This window comes from Hyperolius riggenbachi, chromosome 5 (assembly GCF_040937935.1).
Source record: "Hyperolius riggenbachi isolate aHypRig1 chromosome 5, aHypRig1.pri, whole genome shotgun sequence".
In the NCBI taxonomy this organism is placed as follows: domain Eukaryota; kingdom Metazoa; phylum Chordata; class Amphibia; order Anura; family Hyperoliidae; genus Hyperolius; species Hyperolius riggenbachi.
The window spans coordinates 8,202,803-8,225,124 of NC_090650.1; the positions used below are offsets into that span (position 1 = coordinate 8,202,803).

Below are 22,322 nucleotides of genomic sequence, written 5' to 3' on the forward strand. Positions count from 1 at the left end.
AAGAACTTATTTAAAAAAAGTGTTTCACTTACCTGGGGCTTCTACTGGCCCCCTGCAGCCTCTCTGTGCCCACGCCGGGATAAAACGATCCTCCGGTCCCCACCGTGGCTCAGTTTCATTTACGATGATTGAGCCTGTTGCCAGCCACTGCACCTGCACGCCAGCGTCCTCATTCATGCTCCTGTTGCTGGGAGCGTCTTGCGCAGGCGCCGTATGCAGAAATCTCTACTGTGCCCTTGTAAGATTCTCCCAGCGACGGGAGCACAAGCAAAGATGCACGCAGCCGTATACTTGCAAGTTGGCAATAATTACTTTTTAGCCCCTGAAATGAAGGGATTGTGTTTAAAAAACGCATTAGTTGCCTAACATTTTATGCAATCGTTTTGTCCACCCCACTTAATTAATGCTGAAAGTCTGACCTTCATCTAGGCCTCATTTCCATGGGCAGTTTATAGGCAGTAAAATGCCTCTCAAACTCTCTCAACTGCCTGGCAACTGTTCACTGCTGCCTGGTAACTGCTGACTACTGCCTGTATGGTAACTGCTTGCTGCTGCTGCCGCCTGTATGGTAATTGCTCACTGCTGCCTGGTAACAGATCGCTGCTGCCTGGTAACTGCTCCTTGCTGCCTATTAACTGCTGGCTGCTGCCTGGTAACAGCTCACTGCTGCCTGGTAGCTGCTTGTTGCTGCCTGGTAACTGCTCACTGCTGCCTAGTAACTGCTGGCTGCTGCCTGGTAACTGCTCCTGCTGCCTGGTAACTTCTCGCTGAGCACACAGTTCATCTGTTTGTGGAAAAGAGGCCTCACAATGCATTGTCCTCCCATGCTGTCCTTTGGTAGTTTTTAGGGCTCCACATTAATAGAGGGCTTGGGGCCCCGTGTAATACTCGCACAGGGGCCCCAAGCTCCTCGGTCACACCACTGCTGGTAGCACTGCACATCCAGCGTGTATCCAGAGTAGACCAGCATTGCCAGGCTGCAGCAGTACCCGGAGCCTCCAGCAGGGGGAGGTGGAGAGATGATGACGGAAAAGTGGGAGGAGAGGCAGCAAGAGCGGAGGGGGCGGGGCTTCAGCAGTACACACTGCCGCACGTGCTACCCCAGCTGTTAGTCACGCACCACTCTGGCCACGCCCACCCATTTGACGGCAGGACGTCAGCGGCGTGATGACGTAGCAGCACGGGGTTGCCCGGCAGGTGAGAGCGGAGAAGAGCCCGGGAGTCACCCGCCCAGCCAGGTACGGAGGGGACAGCAGGGCATGCTGGGAGTTGTGGTTCCCCGGGAGGGGGAAACTGAGCGGCTGATTCCCCCCCCTCTCCTTATATTGGCGGGATACACATCTCATATCGTGTCCCCTCCCCCCCACTGCGGGCCTCTGTGATCACGTGGCCGGTCACCTGACCTCACCCTGCAGAGGTCACCCCTCCCCCACACTCTGATCTGCCCCCCCCCTATACACCTCCCCCACTCTGATCTGCCCCCCCCACTCTGATCTTCACCCCATATTATCCTCCCTCACACACTGATCTGCCCCCCCCCCATACACCTTCCCCCCATACCCCTCCCCAACACTTTAATCCCCCCCCCCACCTACTCTGATCTCCCCCACTCTGTACCCCTCCCCTACAGTCCAGATTCCCACCACACACTCTGCTCCCTATGCCAATTTGGTCAAATACTGGTCTCTGCTGCCAGCGGGAGGCTTCGGAAGTCTTTGGGAGCCTAAGTGCTCCTGAAGACAGGCCGTTCCATTCCGCGCATGCGCGAGCGCCCTCTCTCGCACGCTCACACTCACTCACACATACTCAGTATAGTATGGAGCCGCCTGTCTTCGGGAGGACTCTGCTCCTGAAGACAGGCCGTTCCATTCTGCGCATGCGCCCTCTCTCTGACACACACACTCACGCGTGTGCAGTATGGAGCCGCCTGTCTTCGGGAGGACTCTGCTCCTGAAGACAGGCCGTTCCATTCTGCGTATGCGCGAGCGCCCTCTCTCAGACACACACACTCACGCGTGTGTAGTATGGAGCCGCCTGTCTTCGGGAGGACTCTGCTCCTGAAGACAGGCCGTTCCATTCTGCGTATGCGCGAGCGCCCTCTCTCAGACACACACACTCACGCGTGTGTAGTATGGAGCCGCCTGTCTTCGGGAGGACTCTGCTCCTGAAGACAGGCCGTTCCATTCTGCGTATGCGCGAGCGCCCTCTCTCAGACACACACACTCACGCGTGTGTAGTATGGAGCCGCCTGTCTTCGGGAGGACTCTGCTCCTGAAGACAGGCCGTTCCATTCTGCGCATGCGCCCTCTCTCTGACACACACACTCACGCGTGTGCAGTATGGAGCCGCCTGTCTTCGGGAGGACTCTGCTCCTGAAGACAGGCCGTTCCATTCTGCGTATGCGCGAGCGCCCTCTCTCAGACACACACACTCACGCGTGTGTAGTATGGAGCCGCCTGTCTTCGGGAGGACTCTGCTCCTGAAGACAGGCCGTTCCATTCTGCGTATGCGCGAGCGCCCTCTCTCAGACACACACACTCACGCGTGTGTAGTATGGAGCCGCCTGTCTTCACAGGCCGTTCCATTCCGCGCATGCGCGAGCGCCCTCTCTCAGACACACACACTCACGCGTGTGCAGTATGGAGCCGCCTGTCTTCGGGAGGACTCTGCTCCTGAAGACAGGCCGTTCCATTCTGCGTATGCGCGAGCGCCCTCTCTCAGACACACACACTCACGCGTGTGTAGTATGGAGCCGCCTGTCTTCGGGAGGACTCTGCTCCTGAAGACAGGCCGTTCCATTCTGCGTATGCGCGAGCGCCCTCTCTCAGACACACACACTCACGCGTGTGTAGTATGGAGCCGCCTGTCTTCGGGAGGACTCTGCTCCTGAAGACAGGCCGTTCCATTCCGCGCATGCGCGAGCGCCCTCAGACACACACACACACGCGTGTGTAGTATGGAGCTGCCTGTCTTTGGGGGGACTCTGCTCCTGAAGACAGGCCGTTCCATTATGCGCGAGCGCCCTCTCTCACACACTCACGCGTGTGTAGTATGGAGCCGCCTGTCTTTGGGGGGACTCTGCTCCTGAAGACAGGCCGTTCCATTCTGCGTATGCGCGAGCGCCCTCTTATGCACGCTCACACTCAAGCGTGTGTAGTATGGAGCTGCCTGTCTTCGGGAGGACTCTGCTCCTGAAGAGAGGCCGTTCCATTCCGCGCATGCGCGAGCGCCCTCAGACACACACACACGCGTGTGTAGTATGGAGCTGCCTGTCTTTGGGGGGACTCTGCTCCTGAAGACAGGCCGTTCCATTATGCGCGAGCGTCCTCTCTCACACGCTCACACTCACGCGTGTGCAGTATGGAGCCGCCTGTCTTCGGGAGGACTCTGCTCCTGAAGAGAGGCCGTTCCATTCCACGCATGCGCGAGCGCCCTCTCTCAGACACACACACTCATGCGTGTGTAGTATGGAGCTGCCTGTCTTCGGGAGGACTCTGCTCCTGAAGAGAGGCCGTTCCATTCCGCGCATGCGCGAGTGCCCTCTCTCGCACGCTCACACTCACGCGTGTGTAGTATGGAGCTGCCTGTCTTCGGGAGGACTCTGCTCCTGAAGACAGGCCGTTCCATACTGCGCATGCGCGAGCGCCCTCTCTCAGACACGTTCACACTCACTCACGCGTGTGTAGTATGGAGCCGCCTGTCTTCGGGAGGACTCTGCTCCTGAAGACTTCTGAAGTCTCCTGCATAATAGGAAATTATCTTTAACCACTTGCCGACCAGGGGATTTTTCAATCGCCGCTGCCTCCCTCTCCCTCCCCCTGTGAGCTGCGCAGGACGGATTTCCGTCATGTGCATTGAAGGATAGGCTTCAGCCTATCATGCCGGCGATCCCCGGCCGATCGTGTGATGTGAACAGCGGGGATTTCTTCCCCGCCTGTTTACATTTTGCCGGCGAGCCGCGATCGGCGGCTGTCCACGGAGACACCCTCCGTGAATTGACATGGAAAGGCCGCTCGATCGAGCGGCTGTTTCCATGCTAACCCGCAGACGACTAGTTTACGCCAATCGGCGTTAGCTGGTCGTCAAGAGGTTAAGAGAGGGAAACCTCAGAATCCTATTAAAGAGAACCTGAGGTGGTTCTGGGGGGGGGGGGGGGGGGGGGGGGGATAGATGGGACACAGGCATGTGTCTCCCAGCTTCTGCTCTCTGCCTCCCCACCAACGCTGTGCTATAGCCCTTCCCCTGGCCACACCCCCTGCCTCTCCCCTTGCACGTTTTGGGAGACGCACAGTCTCTCAGTGCAGTGTTGTGACCTATAGGTCGTGAAAGTGGGGCATTGCGGCCCACGGGAGCTGCGTTTTTTTCGGGATCAGGTAGCCTACTTTATTTCATTTATTTCTTTATTTTAGTCCACCTCAGAGGCTTCCCTCGGTGGTCCTTAGTCCCCCTGTTACTGAGTCCAACCCTCCTCCACATTGGGGCCGCACAGCTCTCCTTCCTGATTCATGGCCGTGCAGAAGAAGCGCGAGCTCATCCGCACATGTGCAGTAGCACGCAGCTTCAGCTTACTGTGCAGGGAGGCTTCACCCGTCCTCCTCCTTCCCACAGTGCTCTTGCTGCAGCCCACTGAATGCACAGCCGATAATTTGTCAGGCTGTGCAATATTTACCTTTCCTGGCTCCAGCGGGTGGCGCTGTTGCGGCTCTCCGCTTTGAAACAGTCAGAAATAGCTGATCTCTGTCAGGTCCGCTCTACTACGCAGGCGCAGAAGACTTGCAGGAGACTTGCGCCTGGAGCTGCCCGATAGCGATCGGCTATTTCTGCCTATCTCTGAGAAGAGCCAATACTGCGCTGGAGCTGGAAAGGTAAATATTTACATCCCCGCTGTTCGGGGAGCTTTATCGCTGCCACGGTCAATTTTTTTTTTAGCTATTTTCAGATCAATTTCCATTAGTTTCTATGGAAATCGATCAGAAAATCCCTCAAAAAAATCGATCGATCCCTAGATCGGACATGCTAGAAATAATCGATCTGGCAGGTAAATCTGCCAAAGAAATTGTATGGTGTGGATCCAGCATAATGCCACCTCATCTGTGACTAATCACAAGTGTAATTTGATCTCTCAGCTGTTTTAGCTGGCAGCTAATTTGTAAACACAGGATGTTAACTCTGTCTGCTCCCATGAAAGCAGTAAAATACACACTACAGATTTATTGCAGGATTTGTATCAGCTGTAACAAAGAAATGTTTTTCTTTATCAGGTTATGCTGTTGCTTATCTTTAGAGCATAGGAAGTTCAGGTCTGTTTTAAATTTACCAACTGCATTTTATGTGGTGTGGCGTCAGAGATGTAAAAACTAACAGTGGCTTTTAATGTTCCAGTGCTTCATGAGCTGAGAAAATGAGTGGGTCCAAACCCGACATCCTCTGGGCCCCCCACCATGTTGACCGGTTTGTGGTCTGTGATTCCGAGCTCAGCCTCTACCGCATCGAGTCGGCATCCAGCACCGGCTCGGAGCTCAAGGCTGGATCCCTGCGACTGTCGGAAGAGACTACCGCCACGCTACTGGCCATCAATTCCGATACCCCGTACATGAAATGCGTGGCCTGGTACCCCAAGTATGACCCGGAATGCCTCTTAGCGGTGGGCCAGGCCAACGGCAGAGTTGCCCTCACAAGTTTAGGCCAAGACCACAATTCTAAGTGTAAGGAGCTGATCGGGAAAGAGTTTGTCCCCAAACATGCCCGGCAGTGTAACACTTTGGCCTGGAACCCGATGGACAGCAACTGGTTGGCGGCTGGATTGGACAAACACAGAGCGGACTTTTCCGTCTTGATCTGGGATATAAGCAGCAAGTACACGCCGGACATAGCCCTGCCCATGGAGAAAGTCCGCCTTTCCTCCACCGACGGTGAATCCAGTATGGTGGTGACCAAGCCACTGTACGAACTGGGCCAAAACGATGCTTGCCTCTCGCTTTGCTGGCTTCCCAGGGACCAAAAACTCCTCCTTGCCGGCATGCATCGGAATTTGGCTATTTTTGACTTGCGAAACACCAACCAGAAAATGTTCGTCAACACCAAAGCAGTCCAAGGGGTGACGGTGGACCCGCACTTCCACGACCGGGTGGCCTCTTTCTTCGAAGGCCAAGTGGCCATCTGGGACCTCAGAAAGTTTGAGAAACCAGTGTTAACGCTTACCGAGCAACCTAAGCCTTTGAGCAAGGTGGCATGGTGCCCCACAAGGACTGGCCTGCTGGCCACACTGACGCGGGACAGTAACGTGATCAGACTCTACGACATGCAGCACACGCCCACTCCGTTCGGGGATGAAACTGAGCCCACCATCATAGAAAGAAGCGTCCAGCCCTGCGAAAACTACATTGCTTCTTTTGCTTGGCATCCGACGAGCCAGAACCGCATGGTGGTTGTCACGCCAAACAGGATGATGACCGACTTTACCGTGTTTGAGCGCATTTCCTTAGCTTGGAGTCCCACGACCTCCCTGATGTGGGCGTGCAGCAGGCAGCTTTACGAATGTACAGAGGAAGGGAAGCTCAGCTCAGCCGACAGAGACATAGCCAGCAAAATGCGTCTCCGGGCGCTATCCCGGTACGGGCTGGACACAGAGCAGGTCTGGAGGAACCACCTACTGGCCGGCAACGAAGACCCTCAGCTAAAGTCTCTTTGGTACACTTTGCACTATATCCTTCAAATGTTTTGTAGACTTGGACAGTGGGGGGTAAAGAACTCCCATAGTGTGCTGAGAAATCAAACCGCTATGGCCTCATTTTTTATAGTTGTATGAAACTCCAAATTTATTTACTAGTCTAAAGCCCCATACATACACTCAACAGCGGTCTTATGCAGCACAATTGTCAAAAGACTTTTGTTGTGAAACAACTATAAAAAAGTCTTTTGCTATTGTTCAAACAGATGATAAGAAGTCAATCAATTGACATCTTCTCAGCTTTTTGAACAATAGCAAAATACTTTTTTTTATTAGCTGTTTTAACTTCTTTCACAACAAAAGTTGTTTGACAATTGTGCGCACACGCCTGATTTATTCAAACGACCCGCCGTTCTAGCGACAGTTTCCCCGGGTGTACAGTCTGTCGGCAGGCTGATAAGGCTGGTTTTGACAGATCAGCATCTTTTGCAGGAATCCGGCATGTGTACGTGCCTTAAAAGACCGCTGTTCAGCGTGTGTTTGAGGCTTAAGCCACATACACACACTTAACAGTGGTCTTTTATGCCGGGCATACACGGCTAGATTATGCGCCGGAATCGATGCCGGCGCGTCCCTGCGGGCGCTCCTTATCTTCTTTTAGTTTTTTTTGCCATTGTCCGCCCGCGGGTATCGAGCGGGGAATCTATCCGCGCTGTGATCGGACCTGTCGAATTATCAATCGAGCCATCAGCAGTAGGGCTGCACGATTTCTCAGTTTAAAACCGAAACTGCGGTTCCTGTGAAGACGATTTTGGGATCGTCTGTATCCGGCAGTTTTCGGTCTTCAGTGCCCGCGCTTGGCCGCATATCATCCGCTTACCACAGCCGCTGCGCCGTGCCACAGAAGCAGTGCATATTTATGATGTTAATGAGCCGGGCAGCGGGGGGAGGAGAGTTCAGTACAGAGCGGCACACAGCTTCTCCAATCGCTGTATAGCAATGGAATGACGGAGGCAGTAGGCGGAGCTGTACGCTCTAGTACAGCTCCGCCTACCGCTGCCGTCATACCATCGGTATCCAGCGATTGGAGAAGCTGTGTGCCGCTCTGTACTGAACTCTCCTTCCCCCGCTGCCCGGCTCATTAACCTCATAAATATGCACTGCTTCTGTGGCTCGGCACAGCGGCTGTGGTAAGCGGATCATGGCCGCAACGGCGTACCTACCTACCTATACTGCGCACTTTACTAGCTGTACTGGGGCACTATACTAACTATACTGGGGCACTACCTACCCTTACTGGGCACTATACTAGCTATACTGGGGCACTATACTAACTATACTGGGGCACTATACTAACTATACTGGGGCACTATACTAACTATACTGGGGCACTATACTAACTATACTGGGCACTATACTAGCTATACTGGGCCACTATACTAACTATACTGGGGCACTACCTACCTATACTGGGGCACTATACTAGCTATACTGGGGCACTATACTAACTATACTGGGGCACTACCTACCCATACTGGGCACTATACTAACTATACTGGGGCACTATACTAACTATACTGCCGGGCACTATACTAGCTATACTGGGGCACTATACTAACTATACTGGGGCACTACCTACCCATACTGGGCACTATACTAGCTATACTGGGGCACTATACTAGCTATACTGGACACTACCTACCCATACTGGGCACTATACTAACTATACTGGGGCACTATACTGCCGGGCACTATACTAGCTATACTGCCGGGCACTATACTGGGGCACTATACTAACTATACTGGGGCACTACCTACCCATACTGGGCACTATACTAGCTATACTGGGGCACTATACTAACTATACTGGGGCACTACCTACCCATACTGGGCACTATACTAGCTATACTGGGGCACTACCTACCCATACTGGGCACTATACTAACTATACTGCCGGGCACTATACTAGCTATACTGGGGCACTATACTAGCTATACTGGACACTACCTACCCATACTGGGCACTATACTAACTATACTGGGGCACTATACTAGCTATACTGCCGGGCACTATACTAGCTATACTGGAGCACTATACTAGCCACACTGGGGCAACTAAACTCCCTATATTGGGGCTACTATGCTAGCTATGCCGCTGCACCCCAGTCCCCCCCCCCCCCCCAAAAAAAAAAACCTGCTGCGCATGACACTCTACACTAGGACGGGCTAAAGCTTGTTTTGGAAAAAATCGTGAAAAAATCGAAATCACAATTTCTGACAGAAAAATCGCAATTTCGATTTTTACCCAAAATCGTGCAGCCCTAATCAGCGGCTCAATTGATAAAAAAAAAGCGGTGTATTCCCGGCATTAAGGCTCGTACACACGCCTGACTGCAGGGAACGACGGGTCCGTCGGCACCTCCCGCTGGGCGGGTTTTCAGCAGACAGTACAGTCTGTCGGCGGACTGATAAGGCTGTTTCTGAACGATCCGCTGGGTTGTACGGTCGCTGGAACGCCCGCCCAGTGGGAGGGTCTAACGGACCCGTAGTTTCCTGCAGTCAGGCGTGTGTACGGGCCTTTGGGCTCTCACAACTTTTCTTGTGACACACCAAAAAAAAATCTCTTGCCGTTGTTTAAGCAGCTGATAAGACTGATAAGAAGTCAATCCAAATGTTAAATTGACTTCTTATCAGTCTTATCAGCTGCTTGAACAACGGCAAGAGAATTTTTTTTTCTTTTTTAGGTGTTTCACAAGAAAGGTTGAGAGAACCTAATGCTGGGTACACACTATGAGATTTTCTGCAGTGTTCTCCCCAGGCTCTTTTAGCCGGGTGCTCCACCCGGCTAGATTTGGTGACCACCCGGCTGTCATTGGCTCACCTCCTCACCACCTCCTATGCTGTAAGCAGAGTTGCCCTGCATTTTCATCTCAACCCACCCGGCTACTTTTTCATGCCACCCGGCTACTATTTCATGCCACCCAGCTGGAAAAAAATTCTGGGGAGAACACTGTTCTGGTCGATTTACTGTCAGATCGATTATTTCCAACATGTTCGATTTGCTTTTCGAACGTTTTCCGAGCATTTTCCGATCGATTTCCGTGCACTTTAATAGGAAATCGATCAGAAAATGCTCGGAAAACGATCGAAAAGCAAATCGAACATGTTGGAAATAATCGATCTGACAGTAAATCGACCAGAAAATCTCAGTGTGTACCCAGCATAAAAGACCGCTGTTGAGTGTGTGTGTATGGGGGCTTTACAACATTAAATGCAGCATAAGAGGAAGACAGATGCGATTGGTTTTCAGGTTACTGGAAGGGTTAACGATTCAAACTTCTACTTCACTCAGAAGCTAAAGGACAAGATTGCCTTGCCAAGAATTCTCTCTGCTTTATTTGCTCAGCAATCACTTAATTACAAGAACATGTTATCATTAACCTCCTAAGCGGTAATCCCGAGTCAGGGTCGGGGCGGAATTCCACAGCTCCGGGTGGTAATCCCATGTTAAGCCCCCTCTACACCATTCAATACCAGGTGCAATCGATCAAATTCGTTTGGATCGAATTCGATTAGATCGATTAAATCCGACATGTCCGATCAGGCGTGTGATCGATTTGCATTGGAATTTAGCCAAAATCGATCACACGATCAATCGAATCCCGATCGGACATTTAATCGGTCTAATCAAATTCTATCAATCGCGCCTGGAATTGAATGGTGTAGAGGGGGCTTTAGTGAGTTATATGCAGGATCTGCTGCTAATCATATATATATATGTATATATATATACGTGCACACTATTATTTCCATTAGACTGAACAACTGAAGTTCAGTAAGTGTTTTTGTAAACAACTGAGAATCCCATCAGGAGATAAGCTAGTCCATATTTCATATAGGAAAAAGTAATTTATAGTAAGTTTTATTCTGGGAAAATATACATTTATAGGTATGTATTTTAAATGCTACAATTGTTTGCAATGTATCCTTTAACCTCCCTGGCGTTAGGATTATTTCCGGATTTCTCCAGGGTCTAAAAGCCATGCAGTTTTTTCATATATATATTATGTGTGTATATGTATTTTTTTTTTTTAGGGACTAAAAGCTTGTGAAAAAACTGCATGGCTTTTAGACCCTGGAGAAATCCGGAAATAATCCTAACGCCAGGGAGGTTAAAGGATACATTGCAAACAATTGTAGCATTTAAAATACATACCTATAAATGTATATTTTCCCAGAATAAAACTTACTATAAATTACTTTTTCCTATATGAAATATGGACCAGCTTATCTCCTGATGGGATTCTCAGTTGTTTACAAAAACACTTACTGAACTTCAGTTGTTCAGTCTGACTGAAATAATAGTGTGCACGTGCGTAGAGAGGTGGCCGGCATCTTAGTATAGGTTCTTTCCAGGAGGAAAGAATAATGGTAATGCTGAGAATCCCCATGAGGACATGGACTAATCTAGAATCTGTCAGCTTTTTATTGCCTACAGTAAGTGACAGCAACATAGGAAAACCAGTGTACATTTTATGTGTAATTTTAAATTGTACAATTTTTTACAATCGTTGTCCTTTAAGGTTCAGTGAAGTGTAACTATGCCTTCCAGTGACAATATACCAATCTCTTTCTGTTTTCTATTAGATCTTTTTGCTGCATTTATGTTTTAGACCCTAATGCCATTTAAGTTTCATACCACCTTAACATTCTACAGGACAAGAGATCATAAGTCTTGAACCTTAGGTGTGAGACCTATGGAAGATGCCATATTTATTTCTCTTTTAAACAATACTAGTTGCCTGGCAGCCCTGCTGATCTGTTTGGCTGCAGTAGTGTCTGAATCACACCTGAAACAAGCATGCAGCTAATCTTGTCAGATTTGTCATAGACATCTGATCGGTGGCTGGAAAGTGTACTGGTTAAGGGCTCTGCCTCTGGCACAGGAGACCTGGGTTCGAATCTCTGCTCTGCCTGTTCAGTAAGCCAGCACCTATTCAGTAGGAGACCTTGGGCAAGACTCCCTAACACTGCTACTGCCTATAGAGCGCCCCCTAGTGGCTGCAGCTCTGGCACTTTGAGTCCGCCAGGAGAAAAGCGCGATATAAATGTTCTGTGTTTGTTTGTTGTTTTGATCTCTATGCTTGTTCAGGGTCTATGGCTAAATGTATTAAAGGCAGAGGATCAGCAGGACAGCCAGGCAATGTGCATTATTTAAAAGGAAATAAACACGTCAGGCTCCCCCCCGTCCTCCTGTGGTCTGCCGGTCAGCCGCAATCAGTCCCGGTAACAGCTCAGTTGGGTCCAGTCCGGGTCTGCTGCGCATGCGTCCAAGGCCGTTACCGGGGCTGAATGGGAGACTGCGGGAGGATGGCGAGGGACGCGCTTATTGGGGGGGAGGAAGCCGCAGGTAAGTAACGAATCTTTCTGTGCTTTGAGCTCTGGTTTACTTGAAATCTCCATCCTAGCTGGAATGCTTTGTATCTCATTACCCATCTCTAGTGAGGTGTTTGCAGCGCCTCCTGGGTCATATTCTGTTCTGGGCACCACATTACAAAAAAGATATTGCAGTTCTAGAGCAGGTGCAGAGACGAGCAACAAAATTGATACGTGGGATGGAAGGTCTCACTTACCAAGAAAGGTTAGATAAACTGGGTTTATTTAGTCTAGAGAAAAGACGCCTTAGAGGAGATCTAATTAACATGTATAAATACATCAGAGGGCAATATAATAGCTTGGCGGATGAGCTTTTTGTCCCTAGGCCTTCTCAAAGGACTAGAGGACATGATCTGCGCATGGAGGAAAAACGTTTTAGCCATTTATTTAGGAAAGGGTTCTTTACAGTAAGAGTGATTAAGATGTGGAATGCATTGCCACAGGAAGTCGTTATGGCAAACTCTATACCTGCATTTAAAGGGGGCTTAGATGCTTTCCTTGCGTTGAATGACATCCATGGCTACAATTACTAGGTAATGCCAATGATGTTGATCCAGGGATTTTATCTGATTGCCATCTGGAGTCGGGAAGGAATTTTTACCTTGTAAGGGTTTTTTCGCCTTCCTCTGGATCAACAGGGATATGTGAGGGAGCAGGCTGGAGTTGTACTTTGTACTGGTTGAACTCGATGGACGTATGTCTTTTTTCAACCAAAGTAACTATGTAACTATGTAACTATATCAGGCCATACACCTGGTACTAGGGCTGAGCGAGATTGGTTTTGCCTGCCACAATGCTGGACCAGCCTGTTAGTGGCAGAGAGAGAGTATACTCACCTGTTTCCCCGACACTGCGCTGCTCTCAGGCTTCCCATCACTTTCGCCTTAATGGCTTAATGTTTGGCCAAGAAGGCGGGAAGTGTCAGGAATATGGCGTGCAGCGCAGGTGGGATAGCTAAGTTGACACTCACTGCTGTGGCCACTAACAAGTCCATTCAAGTACCACTGAAGTGAGAATAATGTGCAGTCAGACATGTTTATTTCCTTTTATACAATACCAGTTGCCTAGCAGTCTTGCTGATCTCTTTGGCTGCAGTAGTGTCTGAATCGCACACCAGAAACAAGCATGCAGATAATCCAGTCACACTTCAGCCAGAGCACCTGATTTGCATGCTAGTTCAGGGGCTATGGCTAATGCTTGTTCAGGGTATGGCTAATAGTATTAGAGGCAGAGGATCAGCAGGACTGCCAGGCAACTGGTATTGCTTAAAAGGACCTAAATATTATTTTATTATTTATTGTATTTATAAAGCGGCATACATATTACCCAGCGCTGCACAATAAATAGGGATACATATGATGTAATGGCACAAAGAATACCGCCTGCTCTGAAGTGGTGATAAACTAGGCTTCCCCTGAATACCTTAGGTCAGTGATGGCTAACCTTGGCACTCTAGCTGTGGTGGAACTACAAGTCCCATGAGGCATTGCAACACTCTAAGCATAACTCGGGGTGGCAGAGTCATGATGGGATTTCTAGTTCTGTCACAGCTGGAGTGCCAAGGCTAGCCATCACTGCCTTAGGCTGTGGGTTTATCCTCTTGGGTTCCTGCTTTTGAGATGTCTCTGCGCTGGAAGCGAGGCGTATGTAAAGTTTCTTGAAGTTTTTCTAAAGAGGAACTGTCGCGAAAATCTTAAAATGTAAAACGCATATAAATAAGAAGTAAATTTCACCCAGCGTAAAATGAGCCATAAATGACTTCTCTCCTATGTTGCTGTCACTTACAGTAGGTAGTAGAAATGTGACAGAAGCGACAGGTTTTGGGCTAGTCCATCTCTCCATGGGGGATTCTCAGCATGGTATTTATTCTTTATAAAGACATTCCTTGAAAAAGATTTATACAAAGATGCTGACCAGCCTCCCTGCTCGCTGCACACTATTTTGGCAGTTGGACGGAGCAACTGCCATTCACTAAGTGCTTTTGAAAATAAAGAAAACCCTGAGAACCCCCCTATGAGAAGATGGGCTAGTCCAAAATCTGACGGTAATGACAGATTTCTACTTCTTGTTGTAAGTGACAGCAACATAGGAGAAAAGTAATTTATGGCTCATTTTACTCTGGGAGAAATGTACATGTAAATTTTCGTGACAGTTCCTCTTAAGCTGTGTCAATTAAATAGATTCATAAGAAAGCCTAAGGCCTCTTGCACACTGCACGAGATTCCGATTCAGATTCCGCTTTTTAATCAGTTTTTACATCCGATTCCGATTTGCAGTGTGCAGGGAGCAAGCTGCAAATCGGAATCTGAATCGGATGTAAAAACTGATTAAAAAGCGGAATCGGAATCGCAGACAGATTCAGGGCAAGCAGAGGCAGTATAACAAACTGTAAAGCTAAAGGGAAGTTGGGGATGCCTCTTTTATTGTAACGCTGTCTCTGCAGGAGAAATGTATCGACTCGGGCAGCTTCTCATGTTACCGCCAGACTTATGGGGAAATGTATCGACTCGGGCAGCTTCTTATGTTACCGCCAGCCTTAGTTCTGGAAAATACCGAACTTCTATGGCAGCTGTAAAGATTTTTATAATTTAGCAAATACCAAAAGCAGTATTTTCCCGACCAGACACTTTCACCGCACAGCCTTTTATGAATTGACCCCAAAAGGTCTTACAATCTAATATGGCAGCCTCCTTATCACTCTCACTTCAGGTGTGCTTTCAGTCCCACTTATCCCTGGCTCCTCCTCCATTCTGTACAGGAAATGATGTAATTACAGGAAGTGGGACACAATAAAAATCTGAGAGATTGTGACTCCCTCACCACGCTAACCAAACCAAAATCAGTCCGGTGCATACACACATCCAATTTCATCACTTCCATGTAGTATGAGAGGCAACAGATTAAAAATACTTTTAAAGAGACACTGAAGCCAGCTTAAAAAATAGTTTTTACCCTTTATTTAACTTAAGAATCCTGGTCCCTGCTAAAACGCAGCTATCCCGCGGCAACACAAAGGTTGTTTTACCTCCCAAATCCTAGGGCAGAAATCCACAACTTTCTTGGTCGTTGATTTAGCTGCCCAGGGAGGCGGAGCTTATGGCTGTAGCTCTGCCTCTGTTCGCGTCAATCTGCCCATTGATCTCCACCTCTCCCCGCCCCTCTCAGTGAAGGCAGATTGAGAGGGGCGGGGAGAAGCGGCGATCAGCCGGGATTGATGCGACAAGAGAGGCAGAGCTACAGCCATAAGCTCTGCCTCAATCAGGAAGCGCTCCCCAGTATTAACCCAGGGATTTGGGGGGGGTAAACACCCTCTGTGACACGCCTCCTAGGCACGCTTTGTGACACGCCTCTTAGGCACGCTCTGTGACACGCCTCTTAGGCACGCTCTGTGACACGCCTCTTAGGCACGCTCTGTGACACGCCTCTTAGGCACGCTCTGTGACACGCCTCCTAGGCACGCTCTGTGACACGCCTCCTAGGCACGCTCTGTGACACGCCTCCTAGGCACGCTCTGTGACAAGCCTCCTAGGCAGACGTTCTTTGTATATTCCTTTACTGATGCACACTTATGAAGCAATACGCTGAAGACATAGATCAGAAATCGTCCAACAACAAGGGATCCTTGGTCTATGCTGGAATAAAGGCGATCGTCAAGTCATCTGTGGGTAAGAAACCTCCATATGTCTTCATACCTGATTGTGTGTGAATTCTGGGGGTGGGGTCTTGTGATAAATGGGTGGGGTCTGGTGATTACTGGGCGGGGTTTTGAATAGAGTATGGAGCAGAAATGGTTAATGAGAATGCGAATAAGTCCAGTTTGAATGTAGATTGGATACAAGTGGGAATTGGGGCAGCATGACATTGTAGCGATTGCCACTGGGGTCGCTGTATTTGTGTACGCAGCATAACCTTTGTTTGTCTGCAGTTATTTATCTGTACTGAGTTAGGTTATCAATCGATGTAGAAATTTTACTAACTGACACACACTAGCAATAACCAGAATGATCATTAGTGATCATGTCAGGTGACCGTGGGCGTGGCTTGTTTAGTTTATAGGGAATTAGAGTATTAAAACGAAAACAAAAAAGTACAGTGGTGTGAAAAACGATTTGCCCCCTTCCTGATTTCTTATTCTTTTACATGTTTGTCACACTTAAATGTTTCTGCTCATCAAAAACCGTTAACTATTAGTCAAAGATAACATAATTGAACACAAAATGCAGTTTTGAATGATGGTTTTTATTATTTAGTGAGAAAAAAAACTCCAAATCTACAAGGCCCTGTGTGAAAAAGAAATTGCCCCCCCTTGTTAAAAAAATAACTTAACTGTGGTTTATCACACCTGAGTTCAATTTCTGTAGTCACCCCCAGGCCTGATTATTGCCACACCTATTCTAATGAAGAAATCACTTAAATAGGAGCTATCTGACACAGAGAAGTAGACCAAAAGCACCTCAAAAGCTAGACATCATGCCAAGATCCAAAGAAATTCAGGAACAAATGAGAACAAAAGTACTGTAATTGAGATCTATCAGTCTGGTAAAGGTTATAAAGCCATTTCTAAAGCTTTGGGACTCCAGCGAACCACAATAAGAGCCATTATCCACAAATGGCAAAAACATGGAACAGTGATGAACCTTCCCAGGAGTGGCCGGCCGACCAAAATTACCCCAAGAGCGCAGAGAAAACTCATCCGAGAGGCCACAAAAGACCCCAGGACAACATCTAAAAAACTGCAGGCCTCACTTGCCTCAATTAAGGTCAGTGTTCACGACTCCACCATAAGAAAGAGACTGGGCAAAAATGGCCTGCATGGCAGATATCCAAGGCGCAAACCAGTTTTAAGCAAAAAGAACATTAAGGCTCGTCTCAATTTTGCTAAAAAACATCTCAATGATTGCCAAGACTTTTTGGAAAATACCTTGTGGACCGACGAGACAAAAGTTGAACTTTTTGGAAGGTGCGTGTCCCGTTACATCTGGCGTAGAAGTAACAGCATTTCAGCAAAAGAACATCATACCAACTGTAAAATATGGTGGTGGTAGTGTGATGGTCTGGAGTTGTTTTGCTGCTCAGGACCTGGAAGGCTTGCTGTGATAGATGGAACCATGAATTCTACTGTCTACCAAACAATCCTGAAGGAGAATGTCCGGCCATCTGTTCGTCAACTCAAGCTGAAGCGATCTTGGGTGCTGCAGCAGGACAATGACCCAAAACACACCAGCAAATCCACCTCTGAATGGCTGAAGAAAAACAAAATGAAGACTTTGGAGAGGCCTAGTCAAAGTCCTGACCTGAATCCTATTGAGATGTTGTGGCATGACCTTAAAAATGCGGTTCATGCTAGAAAACCCTCAAATAAAGCTGAATTACAACAATTCTGCAAAGATGAGTGGGCCAAAATTCCTCCGGAGCGCTGTAAAAGACTCGTTGCAAGTTATCGCAAATGCTTGATTGCAGTTATTGCTGCTAAGGGTGGCCCAACCAGTTATTAGGTGCAGGGGGCAATTTCTTTTTCACACAGGGCCATGTAGGTTTTGAGTTTTTTTTTTCTCACTAAATAAAAACCATCATTTAAAACAGCATTTTGTGTTCAATTATGTTATCTTTGACTAATAGTTAACGGTTTTTGATGAGCAGAAACATTTAAGTGTGACAAACATGCAAAAGAATAAGAAATCAGGAAGGGGGCAAATAGTTTTTCACACCACTGTATTTGGCTTGAGAAATGCCCTATAAACAATAGGAAAGGAACACAATTATGCAATGAGTAAAAGTTCATCTCGGATTCACTTTACATAAAACACTTGTGAAAAAAGTGACAGCATTTAAAGGACTTCCGAGGCCAAAATCCGGGCCCAAAACATAAAAAAAGTTAGCTACCTTCATGGCTTTGTAAGGCACGGAGGACGCCGTCCGCACCCTCCGTGCCGTTTCGCCTGGTCCCCCCTGGTGAATAGCCCCCCGAAAGGCTGCGACCCCACGGTCCAGGTCGGTATCTGCAGCCTGCATAAAGATGGCCGCCGGAGCTGGCCACGGCTGCGCAGTCCGCATAGCCGCTACTGCGGCTGCGCAGCTCTAGGGCCAACCCCCCGATCACGTAACAGGCAGCGTGGATCGGAGGGTTGGCCCTAGAGCTGCGCAGCCGCAGTAGCGGCTATGCGGACTGCGCAGCCGTGGCCAGCTCCGGGCGGCCATCTTTATAGGGGCAGAAGATGCCGACCCGGACCGTGGGGTCGCAGCCTTTCGGGGGGCTATTCACCAGAGGGGACCAGGCGGAACGGCACGGAGGGCGCGGACGGCATCCTCCGTGCCTTACAAAGCCATGAAGGTAGCTAACTTTTTTTATGTTTTGGGCCCGGATTTTGGCCTCGAAGTCCTTTAAAAAAACACATAAATAGTTTATTTTAGTGACTAAACTTCATGAGGGTATATTACTGTTATTTTTCAAATAAGGGCTTGTAATTAGTGATATAGTATAAACACGACTGGAAAAAAATACACCTTTATTTCCAAATAATATTGTTGTCATACATTGTACTAGATACATAATTTAAATATTGTAATAACTGGGACAAATGGGCAAATAACATGTGTGGCTTAAAACTGAGAAATATATATTTTTTTCATATTCCATTAATATGCATATAGAATAAAATAATTCTTAGCAAAACCTACAACCCAAAGAAAGCCCAATTTGTGGCAAAAAAAACCCCAAGCTATAGATAATTTTGTTGTGATAAGAAGTGATAAAGTTATTGGCGAATGAAAGGGAGGAGCGCTGAAAGGTGAAAATTGCTCTGGTCCATAAGGGGAAAAACCCCTTAGTGGTGAACTGTTTAAAGCATGCATTAAAGGTGGGAAAGTACAATAGATACTTGCCCTGTGCTAGAAAGTTGAGCTACAGGAGGATCTGTGAAATCCTAGAGGCTTCCCATCTCGACGTAAGTATTTTACTTTTTATTTTTCTCAATTCAGGTGTCCTTTAAACTCTGCATTTGAATTTAGAATGGGACCTTGTTGAGCAACATTAATCTGTGATTTAATTTCTTACTCACTGTGTTCGGTCCTTTTGTCCTGTGGATTGTCTTGAATCAGTTAGTAGTGGAAAGAGTCCTGTCTTATTGTCCTGTGTTTGAAGTCCTTTCTTGATTGTCTAGAATCGGTTGGTGGTGAAAGAGTCCTGACCTATTGTCCTGTGTTTGAAGTCCTTTCTTGATTGTCTAGAATCAGTGGGTAGCTGAGACCAAAAAACAAGAGTTGTCAGATGTTTGTGGAATGCATGCGCTTCATATTACAGGCACGACGGAGAGCATCCGCAGCAGCTGGAGCGGGTCCGATCGCCAGGCAGACATCATACATTACGTCAGCGAGGAGCGCGGCCTGGCGCTGCAGCTCTGCGGCTGGAGGAAGAAGGGTGCAGATGTGGATATCGGCCCTTTCCTGACCTCTCTGGAGCAGGAGGGGGAGTGGGAGAGAGCAGCCGCCATTGCCTTATTCAACCTGGATATCAGACGGGCCATACAGATCCTCAATAAAGGGGCGGTCATGGGAAAAGGTGGGTGGAGTTACTATGCTAATTCTCATTGTCTCAGTGATAATGCCAACATACTCTGCAGCAACATACACTAACTAAAGAGGAGGGGATTTAGGATGGAAGAGGAGGGGATTTAGGATGGAAGAGGAGGGGATACAGGATGGAATGAGGAGGGAGGCTATACGATGGAGTAAGGGATTTAGGATAAAAGCGGGGATGATGGAGTAGGGGATATAGGAGGGGATATAGGATGAAGGAGGGGATACCGGATAGAAGAGGATGGGTGTGTAGGTTACAATAAGCAGACAATTTAGCACTGTGGCTAATTAGGAATGGATGAGACAAAGGAAGATGATTTGGTGCATCTGCAGTACCTGTGGTAGTGTTAGAAACTCTCACATCCTCCTATAGTGCTCAGCCCTTCCTAAGAGGTCAAGCAGCTCTAGACAAGTTATGAGGAGCAGCGGGTGTGGCAGGCAGGAGCAGCGGGTGTGGCAGGCAGGAGCAGCGGGTGTTACAGGCAGTTGCAGCGGGTGTTACAGGCAGTTGCAGCGGGTGTTGCAGGCAGTTGCAGCGGGTGGGCAGTCAGGAGCAGCGGATGGGCAGTCAGGAGCAGCGGATGTTGCAGACAGGAGGAGCAGCGGATGTTGCAGACAGGAGGAGCAGCGGGTGTGCAGACAGGAGCAGTAGATGAGGAGCAGGGGTGTGCTTCCGCCTAGAATTAGTTAAATTAAAACTACAAATGAAGTTAGAAAAAAAAATGTAAGGTTTTCAGATTAAAATGTAATGTTAAGTATTGTGCAAGCATGCTCAGTTTTTGATTGGATCCGCTTTGTGTAGTCAGGCAGTCAGGACTGGTTAGCACACCGTCTTCTCAAAGAGCAATTTGTATCTTTATTCTTCAATACATGTGTCAAAACACCATAACGTTGACAATTGTTTTGGGGGCTACCCAAGGTGTCCTTTTTTCAGAACAGTGCAGACAGTCTGCTGTGCACTGTTCTGAGGAAGGGGCCCCGAGGGGCCACGAAACAATTGTCAACGCTATGGTGTTTTGACACATGTATTGAAGAATGAAGATAAGTTATGCTCTTTGAGAAGCCCGTGTGCTAACCAGTCCTTCCGACTGTGGTTAGTGACAGCTGTAATGAGCTCTGCCCGGCTCTTTGCAGGTGACCTGAACCTGAACGTTGTAGCGATGGCGCTGTCCGGCTACACAGATGAGAAGAACTCGCTGTGGCGGGAGATGTGCAGCTCTCTCCGGGTGCAGCTGAGGAATCCGTACCTGGCGGTCATGTTTGCCTTCCTCACCAGTGACCCCGGCCTCTATGACACCGTCCTGGTAGGTGCGGCTGGAAGGGTGATGTGTGCTGGGTAATGTGGTGCGCCGTACACGTGTGTCACTCTCTGCTGCTCTCTCCTCGCAGTTTGAGTGCTCCATGGCGGTGAGAGATCGCGTGGCCTTCGCCTGCCTGTTCCTGAATGACGCTCAGGTGAGTCAGCTGACTGAAGTTCTGCGCTACACCCCAAACAATGAGGGCAATACTGATGGTGTGTCAGTTGCTATACGTGTCTGCGCAAGAAAAACGCCACTTCATTTGTGTATTACAGCTTAGCTTCTCAACATGTGGAGCGTGTACCCCAGGGGTGCTGCTGGAGGGTTCAAGGGGTACTTGTCCTTGGTGAATTTAATTATTTAGCAAAGTTTTAATATATATAAAAAATCTTTAAATGAACAAAATAACAATATCAGGTGTTTTAGTTTATTGAAGGGGAACTTCAGCCTAAACAAACATACTGTCATTAAGTTACATTAGTTATGTAAAATAGGTTATGTTATCTAAAATAGATAGGTAATATAATCTCTTACCCACCCTGTTTTAACCATTTCAGCCGCCCGGACGTGAGCCTCACGTCCAGGCGGCTGCTCTGCTGCGGTGCCGCGCTTCGGCGAGCTCCCGGGCGCCTCCGTGCTTTCCCCCGGTAGCCCTGGGATCAGTGAACGGGAACATGGTTAACCCTCAAAGAATAAATATATATATATATATATATATATATATATATATATATATATATATATATATATATATATATATATATATATATATATATATATATATATCACCCAAAGGACTATTAGAAACACCATACTAATACGGTGTTTGACTTCCTTTCGCCTTCAGAACTGCCTTAATTCTACGTGGCATTGATTCCACAAGGTGCTGAAAGCATTCTTTAGAGATGTTGGCCCATATTAATAGGATAGCATCTTGCAGTGGATGGAGATTTGTGGGATGCACATCCAGGGCACGAAGCTCCCGCTCCATCACATCCCAAAGATGCTCTATTGGGGTGAGTTCTGGTGACTGTGGGGGCCATTTTAGTACAGTGACCTCATTGTCATGGTCAAGAGACCAATTTGAAATGATTGGAGCTTTGTGACATGGTGCATTATCCTGCTGGAAGTGGCCACCAGAGGATGGGTACATGGTGGTCATGAAGGGATGGACATGGTCAGAAACAATGCTCAGGTAGCCCGTGGCATGTAAACGAAGGGGCCTAAAGTGTGCCAAGAAAACATCCCCCACACCATTACACCACCACCAGCCTGCACAGTGGTAACAAGGCATGATGGATCCATGTTCTCATTCTGTTCACGCCAAATTCTGACTCTATATCG

General features: G+C 48.2%; 1 protein-coding gene across 2 annotated transcripts in view; it reads left to right on the top strand.

Moving 5' to 3' along the window:
- The first annotated feature begins 1,115 nt into the window (after positions 1-1,115).
- Positions 1,116-22,322, top strand: part of MIOS (meiosis regulator for oocyte development) — a 34,470-nt gene continuing 13,263 nt past the window's right edge. The window contains exons 1-6 of one of the 2 annotated variants that reach the window (XM_068235074.1): positions 1,116-1,197; positions 5,383-6,704; positions 15,672-15,770; positions 19,406-19,663; positions 20,815-20,984; positions 21,070-21,135. In XM_068235074.1, coding sequence (XP_068091175.1) covers positions 5,402-6,704; positions 15,672-15,770; positions 19,406-19,663; positions 20,815-20,984; positions 21,070-21,135 — 1,896 coding nt within the window. In that variant the 5' untranslated portion in view covers positions 1,116-1,197; positions 5,383-5,401. Of the gene's footprint in view, positions 1,239-5,382; positions 6,705-15,671; positions 15,771-19,405; positions 19,664-20,814; positions 20,985-21,069; positions 21,136-22,322 lie in introns of both variants that reach the window. The other variant, XM_068235073.1, reaches the window with a different exon arrangement.